General features: G+C 36.4%; 2 protein-coding genes across 16 annotated transcripts in view; one reads left to right on the forward strand and one right to left on the reverse strand.

Annotated features, from left to right (window-relative positions):
• The window catches only part of CAB39L (calcium binding protein 39 like), a 118031-nt gene extending 103482 nt beyond the window's left edge, over nucleotides 1-14549 (reverse strand). For 3 of the 11 annotated variants that reach the window (XM_045796846.2, XM_045796845.2, XM_045796843.2), the window contains exons 1-4: nucleotides 14420-14496; nucleotides 14043-14187; nucleotides 1848-2000; nucleotides 1135-1208 (exon numbers count right to left, since the gene is read on the reverse strand). The gene's annotated coding sequence lies outside the window, so the exon portion shown is untranslated. Of the gene's footprint in view, nucleotides 1-1134; nucleotides 1209-1847; nucleotides 2001-14042; nucleotides 14188-14322 lie in introns of all 11 variants that reach the window. The other 8 variants (XM_045796850.2, XM_045796848.2, XM_045796844.2 and 5 more) reach the window with 5 other exon arrangements.
• Nucleotides 14550-14638: 89 nt separating this feature from the next.
• Nucleotides 14639-23220, forward strand: part of SETDB2 (SET domain bifurcated histone lysine methyltransferase 2) — a 62654-nt gene continuing 54072 nt past the window's right edge. The window contains exons 1-4 of one of the 5 annotated variants that reach the window (XM_045796833.2): nucleotides 14639-14710; nucleotides 15141-15339; nucleotides 16615-16711; nucleotides 19965-20329. In XM_045796833.2, the coding sequence (XP_045652789.1) occupies nucleotides 20291-20329 (39 nt within the window). In that variant the 5' untranslated portion in view covers nucleotides 14639-14710; nucleotides 15141-15339; nucleotides 16615-16711; nucleotides 19965-20290. The other 4 variants (XM_045796831.2, XM_045796834.2, XM_045796835.2 and 1 more) reach the window with 4 other exon arrangements.

Below are 23220 nucleotides of genomic sequence, written 5' to 3' on the forward strand. Positions count from 1 at the left end.
TTATTTTTTTAATTTATTTTTTATTATTATGTTCAAGTAGCCAGCATATAGTATATCATAATCATAAGTTTCTGATGTAGTGTTCAACGATTCATTAGTTGCATATAACACACAGCGCTCATCACCACACATGCCCTCCTTAATACCCAACACAGGTTACCCCATCCTCCTACCCCGCTCCCTTCGCTGAATGGAAAGAAATCAGAGAGGGAAATCAGAGAGGGAGACAAACCATGTTCTGTGATTTTTAAAAAATGAGTAAGAGCTTATTTGTTAGAATTTTAATGATGCTACTTGGACAACTGGGTTGGTAACTCCCTCCATGGAGGATTTTTAATTGTTTCTGCCACGTACTGAAAAGTGTTAGAGATCCAGGTCCATTTTAAATTAAAATTCTCCATTTGTGGGAGACCGTGAAAATAGGGACCAGAAAAATAGTATAAATTAAGGCCTCAAATCCAAGTGAATGTGAGCTGGTAACCAGGAATTAGTAGGAGAGATTTTATTTTATTTTAGTTAAGTTTACTTATTTATTTATTTTTTTTTAGCAATCTCTACACCCAATGTGGGGCTTGAACTCACAACCCCAAGCTTAAGAGTTGCATGCTCTTGTGACTGAGTCTGCCATGCCCCACTTAAGAGAGATTTTTAAACTCCACCCAGAGATGTCTGCCTCTCTATGATGGTCTCTGATGAGGCTCCCTACCCTTCACAGAACTCAAGGGATTTTCTCAGTCCCCGTCCCTCTCCCTGCACAAGTTTCTATGCCAAAAGAAAGCCATGTACAACCCCAAAGTATTCAGTGACTTCAGCACTTATTTACCCCACAGGATATATACTCGTTCTGTTTCAAGCACCAAAAAGTTTGCTTTATGTTCTTATTGGTTCATCCATTCACAATAAAGGTTTTAAATACTGAATCTAGTGTTTTAGATATTTGATGGAGGGAGGACTCAAGAACTCTTCTCTACCACACTGCCAGAGAAGGAAGTGTATTTACTCTTCCTGCAATTGCTCTGTGAAATTTAAATCAGGATATTATATTTATTCCTAATTTTATGTTAGTGTGTTACTGTAATCTATGAGTCTGGCAAGACCATTTATATTTTTGATTGAGTTGTTATATCAGCTTACCTTAGAAGTTGTATATCATCTGCAAATTTGTTTCAACTTTCTTAGCCTTCACCAGTCACTGATCAACACAGCTTCTGACAAAAAGAAAAGCTTCAAAATTAATTTTTAAATTTTTATAGCAAATCCAATATATTTTTTTACTGTTATCAGGTACACAGATTATAAATTAAATTTCCATCATTATCATATATAGATAAACTAAATTAAAACAGGAAAATCCCTCTACCCCAATTACTTCAAGTGCCAGAACTTTTAGAAAGTAGTGTTGAACTGAATGAAAATATTTTTTCATTGGGGAAACCAGTTGTAGTATGAAGGGGTGGCTTGGGTGAGGCGAGCCCTAGCATCCCCAAAATCTCCATCAGCCCTCATCTTCCACAAGAGGAAACATAACTGATTTAAAGTAGTATCTTAAAGGCCAATTTTTATTAAAGAAAAAAAAAGCTGTGCAAAGCTTAGAAGAGCTTTTAAGTATCATAAAGGGAAGCTTTGAAGGATTTTTTTTTTTTTTTTTTTTTGCTTTTCACAGCATCATGAAAACCCATGCCTACCAATGTTTTTCTTTTCTTCTTTGCCATACTTACAGTTTGTGTCTTTTACTAATTTCAGTCATTAATGGTAACTTTTGTCAAAATTTTTATCTCCAACATCAATATAAGGATATTTGTGTATGTGTGTTTACATTTCCCCATCAGAAATAAGAGAAAACTTACACTTCTCTCCTTTAGTGCATTGCTCTTGCATGAAGAAAATATAAACCACTGATTTAGGGTCTGCATATTTATGTATTTTCTGAGCAGCAACTACTGGTTTAAATAGAACACTTAGCTCCTGATGTTCCTTCTTCTCAATATTTGGTGTATATCCTGTAATGATGTAGTAGAAAAAGGACAGGCTCTGGAGTCACATAGATCTGGGTTTAAATCTCAACCTCTCACTCAGTAACAGTCTAATCTAAAGCAAATTACTTAACCTCTCTGAACCTCTTAAGAAAAAAATATCAGAGTCTCAATGGGTATCTGCAAGAGTCAAATGATATATGTAGTGCCTGACGCAGAGCCATATAACAGGTACTGTTATGTAGCTGTCCTGTGTATTTTGTACTTCACTCCCACTTTGCTCAATCGGTCAAAGAACTTTCCAGACTACATTTTCTTAATTTATAGCCTTGATGAACTTCTGTGGTTTTGTTCAACAATTACTGACATTTTGCAACATCTATTTTGCCCAACAATATACATAAAATACTTTAAAAATAGCAATATAACAATAATAATGTTGAATACACCCTGCTAAGAAAATACAGTCCCAAATCTAGGTTCTAGAATTACTAGAAATTGTTCCTTTTCTTGTATGGTTATGACACCAAAATGCTGTATAGTTATGTACATTTGCTTCTGTTCCTTTTTAGATTTTTCCTTTTGTTGTACTTTTTAAATTTAATTTTTGAATATGTAAACATACATGATTCAAAGATCAAACTATATAAATAAATTATAAGAAATATGTCTTCCATTGTTGGCACCTTTCTCATTCCCTTCTTCTACCTATAGATTACTAAATATATTATTCCACACTTTTGGTTTTTTCCCACTTCATAATATATTCTACAGATCATTCAATGTTGTTGGTACATGTAGAATTTCTACATTTTCTTTTATGATTTCTGGGGGTAAGAGTGACTTGGAAGGGGATGGAGATTATTCCACTGTTGGATGTACTTTAGTTACCTAGTCCCTTACTAATGAGCATTTAGGTCACTGCCAATCTTTTGCTAATACAAGTATAGCTGCTATGAGTAACTTTTTAGAAATGCCAGTTTATATTTTAAGTCAATGTGTCTTTAGAACAGATTCCAAGAAGTTAGGTGCCTGGGTCAACAAGTAAATGCATATCTAATTTTGTTGGATATTACCAAATTCTCTCTTAAGCTTTGTGTTTTTAAATCCCTACCAGCAATGCACCAAAATGCCTGTTTCCCCATAGCCTACAGAGTATTATTATGTAATTTTGGATTTTCGTGAGAAAGGCTTGAGTGTAGCTGTCATTTTTAGTGTAGCTTTAATTTGTATTTCTCTTTGTATGTCTTAAGTTAAACATCTTTCATAGGTCTGTCATCTGCATTTCTTTTTCTGTGAACTCTCATGTCTTTGGCCCATTTTCAGTTGGGTTGCTGGTCATTTGGTTTGACTTCTAAGTTAGCTTCATTAAGGAGATTAGCTCTTTGTGATGGAAGTTCAAGTATTTCTTCCTACCTTGTCACTGGTCTTTTTGCTTTGCTCATCTTGTAAATTTTTTTTAGTATATTGGCATTTATCATGGTTTTAATTTTTTCTGGGATGGAGTCATAGTGCTAAAATCCTTGACTCACAATTTCATTGACTTTAAATATGTTGTTCCATGGTTATTTTCTTTTTTATGTTGCTGTTGAGAAATTTGTTCCTAATGTCTTTTCTCTACCTGGAAGCCCAGAGGAATTTTTCATTATCTTCAACGTCCAATAGTTTTACTAAGATATGACTTGGATTGGACCATTCTAGAACAATTTTTACAGCACACAACAAGCCTTTTCAAAAGTGTAGATTTGAGTTTTCTGTTGCTTCCAGAATGTTTTCATGGATTGAAGTTTAAATATTAACTCTGCTATTGTTTTTCTCTTCTTAGGGACTCTAATTTTTACATATCATCTGTATCATTCTCTTTTTCTCTCTTTTTACCTTTCTTTGTTTAATTGCCATTCTTTTGGCTATCTTCAAGTCCTTCCTCAATATCTCTTATATTCAGTAAATCTATTCTCCCTTAGGTATCTTGGATATTAGCTTCATTGTGAAAGATGATTTTTTTTGTTGTTTTACTTCCTGAGCTCAGTAAATTTACCTTTCATATCTTCCTTTTTTTGTCCATTTATTTTGGGGTTCTGAATTTGTATTTGAGAACTTATTTCTGCAAACGCTTGTTTAAGGATATTTAATTCACGTAGGAGTATTATGCTGTGGTTTTCTTTAGCTCTGTAGTTGAATTTTGACTCTCATTTTATGTTTTCCACTTAATTTTTTAAAAAGATTTTATTTATTCATTTGTGAGATAGAACAAGCAGGGGGGAGGGGTGGAGGGAGAGAGAGAGAGAGAGAGAGAAGCAGACTCCTGCTGAGCAGGAAGCCCCAGGACTTGATCCCCAGGACCAGGAGATCATGACCTGAGCTGAAGGCAGATGCTAAACTGACTGAGCCACCCAGGGGCCCCTACTTATAGTAATTTTTTATGGATGTTGTGTGCCAGTATCTGCTCATTTTGAAGTGTTTTAATTTTCCTAAACCAGATAACAACAGCATATAGACAGGAGTGAGGGATTTGGAAAAATTACCGGATTTTTTAGTTCAACAGCACCTTCTATTGGTTTAATAAAATACAGTTGTTGTTGTTGTTTTTTTTTTTTACATATTGTATGATTTCATTTATATGATGTCCAGAATAGGTAAATACATAGAAATGGAAAGGGGTTGCCAGAATTTGAGAGAAGGGAGAATAGGGTACAAGGAGAGTTACTGGGTACAGGCTTTCTCTGTAGGATAAGGAAAATTTTAGTTGAGAATACGCGATATAGTATTCTTTTTTTTTCATTTTATTTTTTTTATTTTAATGTTTTTTTATTATATTATGTTAGTCACCATACAGTACATCCCTGGTTTCTGATGTAAAGTTCCATGATTCATTAGTTGTGTATAACACCCAGTGCACCATGCAATACGTGCCCTCCTTACTACCCATCACCAGTCTATCCCATTCCCCCACCCACCTCCCCTCTGAAGCCCTCAGTTTGTTTCTCAGAGTCTCTCATGCTTCATTCCCCCTTCTGATTACCCCCCCTTTCTTTATCCCTTTCTTCTCCTACCGATCTTCCTAGTTCTTATGTTCCACAGATGAGAGAAACCATATGATAATTGTCTTTCTCTGCTTGACTTAATTCACTTAGCATTATCTCCTCCAGTGCTGTCCATGTTGCAGCAAATGTTGAGAACTCATTCTTTCTGATAGCTGAGTAATATTCCATTGTATATATGGACCACAGCTTCTTAATCCAGTCATCTGTTGAAGGGCATCTCGGCTCCTTCCACGATTTAGCTATTGTGGACAATGCTGCTATGAACACTGGGGTGCATATGGCCCTTTTCTTCACTACGTCTGTATCTTTGGGGTAAATACCCAGTAGTGCAATGGCTGGATCATAGGGTAGCTCAATTTTTAACTTTTTAAGGGACCTCCACACTGTTTTCCAGAGTGGCTGTACCAACTTGCATTCCCACCAACAATGTAGGAGGGACCCCCTTTCTCCACATCCTCTCCAACATTTGTTGTTTCTTGCCTTGTCAATTTTTGCCATTCTAACTGGCGTAAGGTGGTATCTCAGTGTGGTTTTGATTTGAATCTCCCTGATGGCTAAATCACAAAATGGGCATAAAATAGTTTTTTAAATCAATGATTCGTTTTTGGGCGAGAGTGGTGATATATCTTCTATTCATTTTCACCAAAATCACTAATTTCTACCATCTCTTCTTCCTCTTACCACCAAGCTTCCAGGTAAATGATGTCCCTTCCAAGTCATCCTCTTTTCTCAAAAGCAATACACCTTCCTGAGACTGTTCTTCCGTCCCATGCACTTTCAAGTTCTTTCCTTGTAACAGGTCTCAAACTTCTTAGTATTTTCCTCCCTAGGGTGGGGCTTTCACTTTCTGGAGTTATTTTATCTGCATTCTACTGACTCTACGTCCTGCTTCCCTCTTCTGTTTTAACAGTCTCAACCTTACTTGCCACTTTAGCATGGGTTCCAGAGCTCACTCTGCTGCATTTCAGTGTTTACTTCCCTCATACCCTTAATTGAAATTGTATTAGTTAGGCAAGGATGGTGGTGGTTTAATTTACTCTCTTTATAGATCTGTATGGTTTTTTAAAGAATGTATGGTAAGATCTGCATTTAGACAGTTACCATAGTCCTATGGACACCTGAAGTCAGGTTGTTTCGTTATTTTTTATTTTAAAAATTATTTTCTAGTGCATGTGATCAAAAATTTGACTTTTTGTTTTTTGGAACTGAGGTTTTCTTTATGGTCTAATATAGAACAGATTTTTTTACACTGTCCCTTGTGCACCTGAAAAGATGTATTCTCCATTAGTGGACTCAAACTTTGATATAAATCTGGAAGATCTACCTTGCAATGTACTTAATGGTACTGATTTTGAGAGACATGTGTTAAAGTCCTCCATTAGCAGGTTTCTATTTCTCCTCACATCCTTTGTAGTTTTTACTTCATGAAAGCTGTCGATGTGCTGTTTGGTACACAGATATTTTTAAAAACCTTCATTGTGAATGCAGCCATTAGCTTATAAAATATCCTGTATTTTAATGCTTCTTGAACTAAATGCTGCCTTGTCTGATATCAAAATGATAACCCTGTCTTAAAATGTGCATTTATCTGATATATTTTGATTTTCCCTTATTATTTTAAATTGTTCATTAATTCCCTTTATTATTACTTTTTATAACTGTACCTTTTGTATACAGCAATCTGAAAATCTTTGTCATTAAGTTGAGCCCATATATATACTAATACATCTGATATTTTTGGTGTTATTGGTAACTTTTCATGTTTTATACATTTTGTGTATTTGTACGCACAAATACATATAGAAACTGTGTGCATATCACTGTGTGGTCTGTTTGCTCTTTTCTAAGGTGTTTATTTTAGTATTTAGGAAGCTTTTGTATCTTTTGTTCTTGGGGTTAACTCCGTAATATTATGTTTATGTAATACTCTTTATTCTCTTCCCTCCTTTAAAGATACTATTAGTTCCCTGCTATTAGTAGTAACAAAATTAGCAATTTCCTCTATCCTTCCTTCTCCCCCACCATCCAGTTTTATTTTATTTATTTTTTTATTTACTCTCCCCTTCCTCTCCCATTTTTTGGTGAGTTCTATTATTTCTACATTGTCAAACTATTCACATATCATTCTATCACCATTATTCCCATCTTTTAAAGCCTTAGCCCTACATAAAATATATTCAATGTTTACCACCTGACCTGATGTTGAAGTTTCTCCAATCATTTCTTAGTTGTCTGAAATTTGTTCTCTAGAATATTCTTCAGGAAGGATTCATAGGACAACATTACTTGAGTTGTTTCATGTTTATAAATGTTTGTTGTGTCCTGACTTCTTGAAAGACAGTTTTATGAGATATGAAATATTTATTTCCTTGGATATTTAAAAAATGTTTTGTTCTTATCTGCCATAAAATGTTGCTGCTAAAAAAAAAAAAAATCTAACCCAATTTGATTTTCTTTCCAAGTGGACTTGGTCTGTTTCCATGGAAGCAAAAAGAAAAATTTTCTTTCCCCTTATTTTTATTTTTATTTTTATTTTTTTTTAAAGATTTTATTTATTTATTCGACAGAGATAGAGACAGCCAGCGAGAGAGGGAACACAAGCAGGGGGAGTGGGAGAGAAAGAAGCAGGCTCATAGTGGAGGAGCCTGATGTGGGGCTCGATCCCATAACGCCGGGATCACGCCCTGAGCCGAAGGCAGACGCTTTAACCGCTGTGCCACCCAGGCGCCCCTCCCCTTATTTTTAAAATCTAACAATTCTACAAGAATACATCTTAAGTGTTAACTGTTCTGGGTTGAATTCCCCAGATTCACAGTATGCCTTTCAATATCTATAAACATTATTTAGTGTTAAGTGCTCTTGAATTCAATTCTAATAGTTCTCTGTGCCATTGCTACAGTTTATTTTTTTATTGTGGTAAAACAAACAACATAACATTTGCCATTTTAACCATTTTGAAGTATACAACCAAATGGCATAAAGTATATTCAAATGTTACGTAACCATCACCATTGTGCTTTGGTTTAACATTTGGGGAATTCCTTATATATACATTTTAGTTCTCTTTGCCTATCTTGTCGTTCTCTTCACTCCTTTAAAATCTGTTTGATTTTCTTCAATTTTCTCCTTTCTGTTCTCTATTTCACTCACTGCTTTCTGGGATGTATGGTCACTCTTGTTTTCTTTCTCACTTAATTATCATTTAAAAATATTCTTCTCCTAAATCTTTGGGTTCTGTCAGCTCTCACTTCACATCCCCGTACAGCCTAGCCATCTCATTTCTGAGCTCCTTTTATTTGTGTGGTTCTTTCAAGGGTGTCATCTTTTCCTTAATTTCCCTTCAGTTATTTTTAAGTATTCAGATTACTGTTTTCATCTGCTTCATGGTCACATTTTTTCTGGTGTGTTTCCATTATATCATGTAATGCTGTATGGCTCATTTTTATTTTTTCCTTAAAACAACTTAATATGTAGTTATAATATAGTCCATTGCCCCATGTATTTATGCTATCGTACTAGGAAGAGATCTGTTTTGTTTTACATTGTATGGATGTGTTGTGGTTTTTAAAAACCCATTCCCCAATTAAGAGACAGCTGGGTTGTTTCCAGTTTTTGGTGATTACAAATACAACTGCTATAAATATCAGAAAAGAAGTGATTATAGGTTTCATTTCACTTTTCATGAGAAAAGCATGTAATAGTCTTTGGGGATATGCAAATTAAAATCATAATGAAACACCATTACACATCCCATATAATGGCTAAAACTAAAACAAACAAACACAATCACTGGTGCCAACTGCTGGCAAGAAAGAGAAGCCAATGGAGCTTTCTTACCTTGCTAGTAAACTTCAACCTAGGAATGGGATTGCTAGGTCACATAATAAAGGTATGGTTAATTTGATAAAAAACTGTCCAACTGTCTTCCAAATGGCTGTGGTATTTGCATTCCCACCAGCATGATGTGAATCCTGTTGCTTTGCATCCTGGCCAGCACCTGATATTTTTTTCTTCCTTCCTCCCTTCCTTCCTTATTCTGGGGAATAAGGTGGGGGCATTCTAAGAGGTTGCATAGTGGTATCTCATTTCATTTCCTCAATTACTATTCTATACTTTTTTCATTTAACACAAAATGGTGACCTTTTTCCAATGTCATTAAATAGCCTGTATCACTAAACAGCTTTTGAAAATATTCCTTTTAACAGGCTGAAATATATTTATCATGATGGGTGTGTAATAATTTATAAAAACCATTCTTCTACCATTGGTTATTTTTTTAATCTCCAATTATTCCCAAGTATAAAATTACACTGTGATCATAAAGCTTTGACTCGATCTCCATTTCCACACAAGTTTCCTTACAAAGGGTCAAAGGGTATAGTTTTGTCTTGATGCACACTGACAAATTGCTTGTTTAAATGTTTATTTCCTTAATTACAAGTTAAACATTTTTCATGTAAACCATTTGTGCTTGTTCTTTTGTGATCATGAGTTCATGTCCTTTGCTCATTTTCTGTCAGGGTACTGACATTCTTATTTGTTGATTTATAGGAGATGGATACACTCTCCAAAGGTAAAGATACTGCTTTACATGTAAAGCAAGCTAGGCTCACCACTGACCTCCCCATCCAATTCTTTATCCTATTTGAAATATGAAATATACTTCAAATGAGCAAACGTGCATCCAAAACCAACTACATGCAAACTTGTTCATGACTCACGAAGGAGCCTTGCCTTCCATGGAATTATTTTGCTTGTCACAGCCTGCGAGAAACAAATATAAGATACGCTTAAATGGAGAATTTGAGAATACGGCAAGAAGAGGTTATGATTAAACTAAACCTGTCTATACTCCAAAGAGAAAGCTGAGCTAGGCATCAATTACTTTCAAAGCTAACTGCGGGCAGTGAGAACCTGTAGAGAGAGAAAAGGAAAGTACAAAGTAGTCCCTAGGTCTGCAAATAATGATATAGGCCACAGTCATATTATTTGAGGGTCACAAGCTACGCACCTTAATCCTCCCAAATCTAACTGTAGGAACCTAACAGAGTCATCAAACGTTCATGACAATCTTAGAGAAATGAAATTGTTACTTAAAGATTTTTTGGGATAACATAACTTTAAAAAAAATAAGGTAGAGAATAAAATCCTACTCCTACCACCACTTGCAAAGATTCTGTGCTTCCTACCTTGATACATTTTAGCCTTTAACTTAAACATGTGGCATAAAATGGCAGGAAGTGAAACAGCCATCTGGGTCCACAACATGGAGCTGCATGATGAGGTGGTAGAGTAACTTATCATTAGGAGCTTGGGGGCTTCTGACAATTTTTTGCAGCAAAGCTAACTGATCGCTCATATTTTTACTTAGTTTAGAAATTTTTTATTTTATTAAAAAATTTGGGGGGCCATGGAGTGTCTGGTTGGCGCAGTTGGTTAAGTGTCCGACTCTTGGTTTCGGTTCGGGTTGTGATCTTTAGGGTCTTGAGATCAAGCCCTGCATCCGGCTCCATGCTCGGCACGGAATCTGCCACTTAATTTTCTTTCTCCTTCTCCCTCTGACCCACCCGCTTGTGCTCTAAAAATAAGTAAATAAATGTAAAAAAAAGATTGGGGGAGGCACAATTATTTTTTAGGTTATCACAGCAGCCAAACCTGTATCTTAACTAATACAAACTCCAAGTTGAGAAGCAGGGGCTTTGTCAGTAATACAGTAGCATATAAAATGTTAAGAAAAAGACAGCCTAAGTTAGGCAGCAGCAATGAGTGTAGAAAAATGAAGAGCAAAGCCATTTTGGAGGGTGAAGCTACAGATTATACAGTTAGGTAACAGGGAGAGGTAAGAATTTGAAGTTTTAAATCTGAGCCACTCAGAAGATACCTATACCATTAATCAAGATAGGAAACACAAAAGATGGAGAGTTGCATACAAATTGAGTAGATCGAACTGTCCAAAAGGCTGTGAGAAATGAGTGTTAAGTGCTTAAAAGGGCATAGAATTAGGGCTTATCTGCACAAAAATTATAGTTTAAGTGGCAAGAACAAATGAGATTATTACAAAGCGAAAAGTCATAGTAAAGCGAAAATTATAGTGTTTCAATCCTGTCTTTTAATAAAAGCTACATATATAATACTTCAAACACTTTCTCTTTAAAGGAAATAATCTGAATGTCCCATGTGTTTATCTCACAAGCATTTTCTGTAGATAACGACATCCTCATGACTCAGGCAATCAATTTCATTGATTAACAAACCACCACGAACTGCAATGGTAAGTTTCATCTTCATACAGTTTTAAACTATTTTTTATTTTTAGTCAAATTGCTTAATTTATCCCCATGACAACTATATTTGTTAAAGACCGGAAAAGTGATGGCAAAATGCACTAATTAATAAGGAATATAGAAATATTTCTGAAAATTAATCTCAAAGTGTTCTCCAAAAGTAACATTTATTTATATGAACAAAATTACTACAAAGCACAGCAAAGTATTCCTAGTACTTCAAAAATAATTTTATTTTATTTTTTTAAAGATTTTATTTATTTATTTGACAGAGATAGAGACAGCCAGCGAGAGAGGGAACACAAGCAGGAGGAGTGGGAGAGGAAGAAGCAGGCTCATAGCGGAGGAGCCTGATGTGGGGCTCGATCCCGGAACGCCAGGATCACGCCCTGAGCCGAAGGCAGGTGCCTAACCGCTGTGCCACCCAGGCGCCCCTCAAAAATAATTTTAAAAAGAGAAATTATTATATGCAAATTTGGTTTTCAGTTAATGAGGTGGGGAAAACCTATCAACTTTTAAATGTGTTCTTCTTTATAAAAAAGTGCTCATACCCTAAAATCTCCACTAAAAAAAATCTATTAGATCTTTAAAATATCAAATACAAGAACTGCAAACAGGTTGAGAGCATTTTTATTGATTTTTTTTAATGAAATAAGTAGATTCTAATCTACATTCAGCCACAAAATACCACATTCATTTCAAAGGTGTTATCAAATTTTTTCTAATTAAACAGCATGCATCAGGGGCACCTGGGTGGCACATCGGTTAAGCGTCTGCCTTCGGCTCAGGGCGTGATCCCGGCGTTGTGGGATCGAGCCCCACATCAGGCTCCTCCGCTATGAGCCTGCATCTTCCTCTCCCACTCCCCCTACTTGTGTTCCCTCTCTCGCTGGCTGTCTCTATCTCTGTCGAATAAATAAATAAAAAAAATTAAAAAAAAAAAAAAAAAAGAACCTCCAACAGCAACTGCCAGCTTATGTTTAAACAGCATGCATCAATTGATAATGGGGAAAGAAAATCTAAACTTGTATATATTATGAGACCTCAATGAAAAATAATCCTTAATATAACAATATAAGTTAAATCATTTTTACTTAAAGTCACTTAACATTGTTCATGCAAAAGTAATATTTTTAAAAATCTGTAAGGATCTTCAGATTATACATTATGAAACCTAGAGACTCATGCTTCAAAAAAACCTCATACTTAGCTTACTATTTAAAAATTACTTAAAATTACAGAACATATTTATGCAATATAGTAAACTTAAAGTTGCAGTATTTTGCCTTTAAGCAGTGTTAAAAAGAAACTAGAAAAACAAACACATTTTTTCGTCAGAAGAGATCTAAGGCACTGACAACTCTGGTACTCATTTACTGCAACTGTATGCTTTCAAGAAAAAATGGCAAACAGCATTATTACTTGAAGTCTCACCTTGATTATCTAAATTTCTCTGTATTACGATTTCATAAAAATATCATCCATAGTATTATTTGTATGTATAAACTGGAAGCAACAAATTTTGTTCAAGAAAATGAAAGTCAAATTTTCTAGAAAGCAGGTTAAATAAATTCTCTTTCAGTTAGGCGAAAAAGAAATGTATATCCACACCTTCCAATTACTGCATTATTTTATTTATTCATTCAACAATTATACTTCTTTTTTTTTTTAAGATTTTATTTATTTATTTGACAGAGATAGAGACAGCCAGCGAGAGAGGGAACACAAGCAGGGGGAGTGGGAGAGGAAGAAGCAGGCTCCCAGCGGAGGAGCCTGATGTGGGGCTCGATACCATAACGCCGGGATCACGCCCTGAGCCGAACGAAGGCAGACGCCCAACCGCTGTGCCACCCAGGCGCCCCTCAACAATTATACTTCTGAACATATGCCAGGCATTATTACATGAGAACACTCTGCAAAAGTTTCAGCGAACATTTACTGAGCTATTAGGTGCTTTTTCTTAGCCACTGATCTTTTACTTTATGATAGCCACCTGTACATTAGCCATCAACTAAACACTAAATTATTGATACTTGAACTCTTGCAACTTAGGCCTTATAAGACTCATGATTTAAGAAGCAATTTTTAAAAAGAAAATTAAATTTTAATCATTCAATTACTGCTGTTTCTTTGCCACAAAACACGTGGTACTCTTGACTAGGGTGAGTCATCATTGGATAACTAACTGAAAACTAAACTATTTTTGCTTTCGTCTAATGCGTGTCAAAACTGCTAATCCCAAAATACTAGCCTGTTATCGGCTAGGTTTTCAGATGCGATAAATTTTCCTCCCAAATGAATGCAGTCTACTTGGATTCAAAACAAAAACCGAAAAGGAGGAAAAAGAGGTTAACTCCTTTCTTCCACCTCAAAAAAAGCTCAGAAGATACTTTCCCTTACAAACGCCTCCCCTTGCCCCTGACGAAGCAACCAAGCAAGTCAAGGCAGACCTAGAAATTCCGAAATCTTCCACAGATCATAACCAGGGAAAGAGATTTGCCAAAATTCTTCCTTCGATCCCATTGTTTCTGCAAAGACCACCACTTATTGGATTAAAAAAAAAACAAAACACTGCAGAAATGCTGCCTGCATATTAATAAATAATATTGCCCAAACGCAGAACCAGATGCCCACAATTATCAAAGGATGGGCTTAGTCAGAGGGTTAACTACCAAGAAGAGCCAACACTTTAGCAGTCACTCCCTCGCAACCGACAGAAAATGAAGACGTCTCTTTCTAACCTGAGGATAGTGGTGAGGCATCTCCCTCTCTCCCCTTCTATTAATGACCAGCCTTGTTCCTTCCTGAATCAGGCAGTCCATCAGACAACCTCCTTAAAGAGGGGTGACGGTCAATCTTCCGAGACAAAGATTACGGAGTAGCTCTCTGGAACCAAAGAAATCAGCGTTAAGGCATCAAAGTCCCCAGCAAGCCCTCCACAATGACGAACAAACGAAAGCCTGGGATTCCGCTCCCCCCTCCCCCAATTCATCTCTCTCTCTAGTCGGGGCTGATTCAGACCAAGAAAACCTCTCCCTTTCAGGTAAGTGAGAAGGCACCAGGTGTCTGCCTTCAGATCCCTCTTCTCCTCCACTGCTCTCTCAGGACCCTTCCACACCTGGAGCCACTAAGTAAGCGTTCAACCGTCAAGAAGCCCAGTCCTAGCCACACACAAGATGGCAGCGGAACACCTACCAGAGGAAACAGCTGCGCCACCACTCCTGCGATGCCGGCCTCTCTACTGCGAGTATCCCCATTGGCCCCGCCAGAGAGCGCGATACAAGCCGAGAGCTCTGGCAGCCAATCGGGAGGCGGCGCAATTAGGCGCCGCCGCGCTGCCGGCGATACGCGCGCGGTGCCTCTGAGGCGTGAACCCAGTGGGGTGTCCAACCAATGGGCTCCCGGCCAGGTAGCGGGAGCTCTGGGTGTCCAACTCCTCCCATTTAGGATTAGCGTTCGGTAGGCCTGGGCGTTGGGGATTGGGTGGTCTTCCTTCCCCGCCTGACGCGAGGCGGGGCAGTTGGTGCTGAGGTGAGGTCTAGTAAATGGTGAAGTACTTCCTGGCCTGGGGGTGTCTGGGACCGTGGGGTCTCGGTGGCGTGGAGTCGGAAAGGAGCCCGACCCGCGAGGAAACCCAGCCTCGCCCACGGAGCGGGCCCGGTGCAGCCCTCAGGTCTGGCGGGCGGCGTGGAAAAAGCAGTGGTGCCAGTGGAGCCGAGGCACGGCCTTGGGTGGCCCCCTGACAGCTCCTTCGGCCCAAGACCTGGGAACGCGGCGGAGCCCTCGGCTGCGTGAACCCCCGCCCTTGCAACCTCCCTTTTCCTTTTATCCACCTGCAGTCCCAGGCTGTAGAAGGGACCACGGGCGTTCTCACTTCTCAACCCCCATTTCATTTTCTGTCTCCGGGTGCATACCTTAATGTGAGGTGATTCCTAAGCAGCTGGGAACCTGAGGCTGTAAAAGGGGCTGCAGGAAATGGACTGCAGTATAAAATCCAGAAGCAGAACTGGAAGGTTTAACCACTGACCCATTTCACAGGTAAGACTTACACGAGTCCTAAATAAGTAAAATCATTTGTCCAAGATCACGGAACTGAGATTAGATCCTAAAGGCACCTGACTCTCCTTCACCACAACCCAATAGGTAATTAAAACGAGGAGCTGTGCTCTTCGGCATGTGGAAACCTGCAATGAGTTCTGTATGAGGCAAAAAGGTAACTTTGAAAAGGTAGAGTGGAATAATCAAAAAACAGACTCTGAAATCATTCTGCCTGATTCCTTCCTTATATTCTGTCACTGCCACTTAGAGTGTGACACGCCTTAGCTTCCTCATTAGAAAACAGGCATGCTAATTTTCTCTCATTGTTACGCAGATCAGTAAGAATAGTGAAGTATTTAGAAGTGTGCCTGACACGTGGTTTATACTCAATAAATGTTCATTAATCTCTCATCGTAATTAAAGCAATCCAAATATAGAAGAAATGGTCAGCTTCATAAAGAGCCTGTTTTTAAAAACAAAGCAACCATAAATTGAGGCGAAACAGACCGACTGCTTTCCTCCAAAATGAAAAAGAAGGGGAAAAATATGAACAAATTTAAAAATCCTGTTTCACTCCAAAGTATTAAACCAGCTGTCTCTGGATGATGAGATGATGAGTGATTTAACTTTTCTTCTTTATGCTTTACTATATTTTGCAAATTTTCTTCAGTAAACATTTTACTGTTCAGTTATTTTTAAAATTTCAGAGGATAGGAACAACATTGGTGAGAGTTTTCTTCAAAAAGCTATTAGTATGCTTGTGTGCTGTAGGTGGAAATAGGAATTGGTAGGACCTTTCTAGAAAGGAATTTGGCAGTGTGCTCCAAAAGCCTTTAAAATTGACAATCCTTTTGTGAAAATTATATACTTATATTTTAAATTAAGTACACTATTACATTCTCTTTTTACAAAATTATAACCTTACAGATAGCACAGTCCACAATCCCTGAATTCCCCCTTTGCTCCCTCAACCCCACGCTAAAAGACTTTGCTGCAGAACCTTTAAGTCTTTCTTTATACTTACATATTCTCAAAGGGTTCATATATGCATTTGTAATTTTAAAAAAGGTTGATAGTATCATACTACATCATTTTCTATATTCATTTGACAGTGTTTTTGAAGTGTATAACTGTTATTTATAGCTTATTATGTATTTATGGTTCAATTTTTTATACCTGCTGGATAGTGTTCCAGTGTATGGCTGAGTTGTTCTGTTATTGTAAAATATTTTGTCTCTTATTGGTTTTTATATCAAATTCTATCTTGTTTGATAGGTACTATATAGCACATTTTATTTGCCATTCTCTTTTTGATGGACATTGGTTGTTCCCAGTTTTTTCAACTTATAGACAATGCTGCAGGGAAATCCTGGTATGTATTTTCTTGTGCACATGTGCTATTTCTCAAGGATATATATATACCTAAAAGTGGGATTGCTTGGTTTTAAATTATGAACATTATTATTATTTTTTTAAGATTTATTTACTTGAGGGGCGCCTGGGTGGCACAGCGGTTAAGCGTCTGCCTTCAGCTCAGGGCGAGATCCCGGCGTTCTGGGATTGAGCCCCACATCAGGCTCTTCCACTATGAGCCTGCTTCTTCCTCTCCCACTCCCCCTGCTTGTGTTCCCTCTCTCGCTGGCTGTCTCTGTCTCTGTTGAATAAATAAAATCTTTAAAAAAAAAAAAAAAGATTTATTTACTTGAGGGAGAGAGAGAACTAGCGGGAGAGGCAGAGGGAGAGAGAGAATCTCAAGTGGACTCCACACTGAGCAGGGGAGCCTGACAAGGGGCTTGAGCTCACAACCCTAAGATCATGACCACAGCTGAAATCAAGAGTCAGTCGCTTAACTGACTGAGCCACCTAGGTGCCCCAAAGTTATGAACATTCTTAATTTTAATTTGTCTTGCAAAATTTGCCTCCAAAATACTTCTTCTAATTTAAACATCCCAAAAATAGTTTTGAGAGTTCAGTTTTCCTACAATCTAGACCAACACAAGATACTGTCTTCTTTTCGTCCATCTGATAGATGAAATTAATACTCATTTTTTAAAAACATTTTCATTCTCTGATTACTAGTAAGTTTGCAGTATCCATGTGTTTATTAACCTATAATTTATGTAAGTTTCCACAGTTTCTTTAAAAAATTACTCATTTTTCTTTTGGATCATCTTTTCTGAATGGTTTAGAGTTTCATGTGCCCTGGCTACTGCATATCCTATATCATTTTTAAAGATTTTTTCAGCATCAGGGTGCCTGCGTGCCTCAGTTAAGCATCTGACTCTTGATTTTAGCTCAGGTGGTGATCTCAGGGTCATGAAGTCGAGCCCCACTTACGATGCTGCACTGAGTGTTGAGCCTCCGGCACCTTCTCCCCAACCAAAGTTCACAAGCTCTATTTTCTCCCAGCTCTTTGCTTGGCTTTTAACTTTATTATGTTTTTGTTTGTTTAATCTACGGATAGATCTTGCTTTTCTTTAAAGTCTTTAGGTGTTTTGTTTATTTTACTGCATTTCTCTAAGACTTCAAGTATAATATTGAATAAGAACAGTGGTGGAAAGTGTTCTCATCTCTGTGCCTGACTTTAGTGAAAATGCTTCTAATGTGTCATCATTGTATATGATGTTTGGTGCTAAGTTTTAGTAATGAGTTTATCAGGTTAAAGAAGTTCTCTTCCTAGTTTGTTAAGGGTCCCTCATCTCCCAGCCTCCAGAATAGTTGCTGACTTTTATTGAATTGTTTTATTTTCTGCATCTGAAATGTTGGTTTTCCATTTATACGTTAATGTAGGAATTTACATTGATAAACTTTCCAATATTAAATTTTTGGGGTATTCCCAGGATAAATCTTATTTTAGTAATATACTTTTACTCTATGGCATATTTTACTTGCTGTTTTTGCACAGAAGTGCTTTTGGCCTTGAGTTTCTTTTCTTACATGTCATGGTTGTACTAATCTAAAAAAAAAAGTTGAGTGGCTCCCGTATTTTTCCTGCCCTCAAACAGTTCATATATGATAGAAATTATCCATTCCTTGAAAGTTTTGTAGAATTTATCTATAAAACTTAATAGACCTGGTATAATAGGAGTGAAGTGGGGAGATGTGGCATGTAGCTCTCCTAAGATCTTTTAAATGTTGTTTAAACTTATTTTTATACTTTTGCCTTTAATTGGGATTTTTACTTCTTGAGCCTGTTTGATATTAAGTCAGTAATTTCAATTAGATATTCGTGTGTATTGTTCTGTCGTCATAAAATATTTCTCTTTGTCTCTTCTATTGGTTTTCATATTAAATTCTGTTTTGTTTGATATGAACATTTCTTATATTTGCTGGTATGTCTCTTTTCACATACTGTTATTTCAACCTTTTGATGACATTTTGTGTCATTTAAGTGGTCTCTTACTTTAAAATATCATAGCTAGGTTTTGCTTGCAATCCATTTGAGACTCCTTTAATAAGTTGCATTAACACATTCACCTTTTTTGTGATTATTAAAATTTGGCCTTTTTCTTCTCATCTTGTTTACCATGATTTTCTTTGTATCTTTTATATCCTATTTTTCCATTTCTCTTTTTAACTGAGGTTGGCTCCAAGTTTTCTTTGTTCTGCATGTTTTAAAAAATATATTACCTTTGCATTTTCAACATAGTTCTTAAATTTATGTTTCCTAACAAGATCTGAATTTAATTAGTATTGATATCCTCCATATGAAGAAGAACTAGACGGTGCTTCTACTTTACTTCCTCTGATCTTGTGGTAATCCCCTTCTATAAAAGAACATAATTTCCCATGGTTCTTTCTGTCATTTTGTTTCATTTGTTATTAAAACCCATTTTTAATCTGTCTTTAGCATTAATGTGTTTTAGTCATTTGCTCATTATTGCTTCTTATACCTCAGTACTTCTGTGTATGTTAGTTTTTTTCATGAAGTTTGGGTACTTCCTTTTTCTTTCAGAGAGTCCCTAAGTGGCTTTTTGAATGTCTATAAAAGTCTCTCTCTCTCTCTTTTTTTTTTTTTTTTTACCTTACTGTTGAAAGATAGCTTGGCTGAAAGGCATTCTGGGTCAGACTTACGTTGCCTTAACTTACTGCGTCTGGCATTTCTGATGAGAAGTCTGATTACCAGTCTGATATGTGTTTCTTTTAGATAATCTAGATTTTCTGGAAACTTCTAAGACTTTGTCTTTATTTTTGATATCCTAAAGTTTATTCAGTTTGTCTAGTAGTGTATATTTTATCTTGCTTGGTACCCAATGAACCCTTAGTTGGCTTATATGTTTTCCAGTTTTGAGAAATTCTTAATCATTATTGCCTCTTCTTCATTCGAGGTAGTTAGCGTTACTATCCCCATTTTTAAAGTTTTTATAAAGTATTTATAAAAAATAAGAAAACTTTAAAAATATTTATAAAATGGGGATAGTTTATGTGAATAAACAGTATTTTAAATATGGGTGATTCTTAATTTCTCTGTAATTTCCTAATTTTGATATTTTACATATTTTTCCATTTAATATGTATTCTGGTTTCTATAATAATTTATGCTATTTTAAAAGATTATTATTACAACAGTCTTTTCTTATATATTCTTTGCAAATATGTACCAATCTTTACTGTTTTCTTTACAGAATGTCTCATGCATCCATGGACCAAAAGATGGAGTTGGTTTTTATTTTTAAAACGATATTACCAATGATCTGATATGACTATAAATGCTCACTTGATGAAATTGCATGGACTCGTCATCAGGTTGGACTAGTGGTTATTTTTGAAAGTTTCTTCAACTACAGTTACTATTTGAAAATTCAAGGATCCAAGAACATTGGGTTGGAATGGCATAATGATGTATTTTCTCTGAGGACTGCAAATTTTAGAGAGACCACAGTTGGATTCCAGTTATACTCTTCAATCAAAGTGATTCAGTGCTTTGATAAAGTTAATTTTGAAGAGTTTTATGTTTATGAACGACGCCAAAAGATGGGAGAAAAAAATGGTAGGTTTGGAAACCGTTGTTAAACATTATATTTAAAAGTCTGTAGACTACTTAATGAAGCTGAATTGTGGAATTTTGTAGGTTTTTCACTGCAGGTGACTATTCTACATTTGAAGGAATTTAGGATTTATTCTCATGTAGCCAACAATTTTGACAGTCTTTATAATTAACTGTGTGTCTGTAAAACTAAGCTCTTTAATGTACTTTTTTAAAAATACACCTTATTTTTTAGAAAACTATTAGATTTACTTTTTAAAGAAAAATTGAGAGGATAGTACAGCAAGTTCCCATATCTTCTACGTCCAGTTTTACTTACTATTAACATCTTATATTTGGCTGGTATATTTGTTACAATTAATGAACCATTTTTATTAACTAAAGTCCATAGTTTATTCATATTTCTGTAGTTCTTACCTGATGTCTTTTTCTGTTCCAGGATCCCACATTATATTTATTTGTCATGTCTCCATAGGGTCCTCTTGGATGTAACAGTTTCTCAGAAGTGTGCTTTATTTTGTGGTATTTTGTATCCCAAGTATTTTGTACGATGGCCCTCTTTTGAAATTACTGATGGATTTTTTCTTATGATTAGACCAGGGTTATGGATTTTTGGGAAGAAGAACATAGGAGTAAAGTGCTATTCTTACCATATTATATCAAAGGTTCATGTTATCAGCACGATTTCTCTCTTATTGATACTGAGCTTCATCATCTGGCTGACACAGTATTATGTCATTTCTACACTGTAAATTTTTTTTCTCCCTTTCCCTGTCTCTTTGTTAGGAAATCACTACATGCAGCTCATATTCAAGGAGTGGGGATTATGTTCCCCCTCTTTGAGAATGGAATGTCTACATTAATTATTTGGAATTCTTATACAGGGGAGATTTATCTCCTTTCTCCCATTAATGTGTATATTCAGTCATTTATTTGTTTCAGTATGGAGTCATGGGCACTTATTTTGTCCTATCCACTATTCTATCCAGTACTGTTTTGTTACTCGGATTCTCCCAGGATTGGCTGTTGGGAGCTCTTTCATTTGGGTCTGTGTCCCTTTGACACACCTGTATCAATGTAGGTGGGATTTTGTTTTATTTTTTTGTTTTGTATTGTTAGCGCTGCCTTATCTTCTGGTCTGTAAGATACTGCAGGCTTATCTTGTGTATTTCCTGCCCCAGTGCTTGAGTCAGTCATTTCTTGAATGAGCCCTGGTTCCTTTTAATGGAGGATGGTGTGAGAAACCAGTATCTGGGGGCGCCTGAGTGGCTCAGTCATTAAGCATCTGCCTTCGGCTTGGAGTGTGATCCTGGAGTTCTCGGATGGAGCCCCACGTTGGGCTCTTCCGCTGGGAGCCTGCTTCTTCCTCTCCCACTCCCCATGCTTGTGTTCTCTCTTTCGCTGGCTGTCCCTCTCTGTCAAATAAAATCAAAAAAAAAAAAAAAAACAACAAACCAGTATCTGGGCTATAGTTGTTACTGGGCTGTCCTTGCTTATAGGCCCTTTCAGCTGACAGAGCAAGGAATACATATATGTATGCTAAGCTGTATATGCACATATCTATAAATATCTCTATATGTAACCATCTGAATCTCTATTAAGGTGAACATGATTTTATTCTGATGTTCCCAATTCTAATCCATTACCACATCTCTCCAACAGTGAGAAACATGGCTCCGGCCATCTGTTATCCATTTATTTAGTCACTCAGTTCCAGAGTGTGTGTATGTGTGTGTAGCTGTATCAGAAATGTAAACGTATTCCCAGGTAGGAAACTACAGTGCTTCTGCACAGTCCTTTTGCCTTTAGTCTTGCAGACTCTACTTATTTCCAAAGTTATTTGGGTTAGCACCTACCTACCTAGCTCTTCAGCGAGGTTGTGTATACAGTTGTAATAGTGTTACAATGTTCTCGTCATGGTCAGCATTCCTTCCTGGGATCCCTGACCTCTTAAATGATATTTAAAAATTTCACTACCATTTAACACACTTGTAATATATGGACTGTTATAGAGATCACACTGTTGACCTAGTAGTCACTGGACTGTTCATCTAGGCCAGTAGTTGTCAAACTTTCTTTTGGTCTTAGAACTGCTTTATACTCTTAGAAGTATTTAAAATCCCTAACAGTTTTAGTTTATGTGGATAATATCTCTTCATTTTTACTATTTGAGAAATGGAAACTGAGAAGCTTCAAAAAAAATAATAAACCCAACATGTTAACATAATTTACATTTTTGTGAGCAGTAACTTTTCTAAAACAAAAAAATTAGAATATTGTTTTACATTTTTACAGATCTCTTTTATAGTTGGTTTAATAGAAGAGGGAAGTCTCCTATCTGCTTCTGCATTCAATCTGGTGTGAAATGTTGCTTTGGTTGAAATATATAAAGAAAATGAAGCTTCCTACAAACAAAAAATTGGAAGAATATTTTAATAGCCTTTTAGATAACTGTGGACTTTTATTGATACAACTACAAAACTCAACAAGTAGTTATTCCTTCAAGGTCAGTTGTAGTGTGAAATATGAATGCATGTCTGAGTTTTTTTACATTCTGTTACATTAAAAATCCATTGGTCTGTCTTGCACATTGAATGGATCTTTTTTGATTTTATAATGCCATGTATTGACCAACTGGAAAATAGTGGCTCAGTGAATTGTACAGATTTTCCAGATGTTGACACATTTCATAATACAATATTTAAAAATCACATTTGTTAATATTGCTACCAATCTCATCAAAAAGTTATTTTTGATTTTTAATTTCAAAAATTGAGAAGCTATCAGGCTTACTGTGGCACATACAGGGTTTACAAATTCTAATTTTAACTTGGTAGTGTGAATTTTATCATTAAACAAATGCTGTCAGTATTGAACTTCTGGGGGTAGGCTTA

The sequence above is a fragment of the Ursus americanus genome, chromosome 10 (genome assembly GCF_024610735.1).
Source record: "Ursus americanus isolate L20-20 chromosome 10, mUrsAme1.1.p, whole genome shotgun sequence".
Classification (NCBI taxonomy): Eukaryota; Metazoa; Chordata; class Mammalia; order Carnivora; family Ursidae; genus Ursus; species Ursus americanus.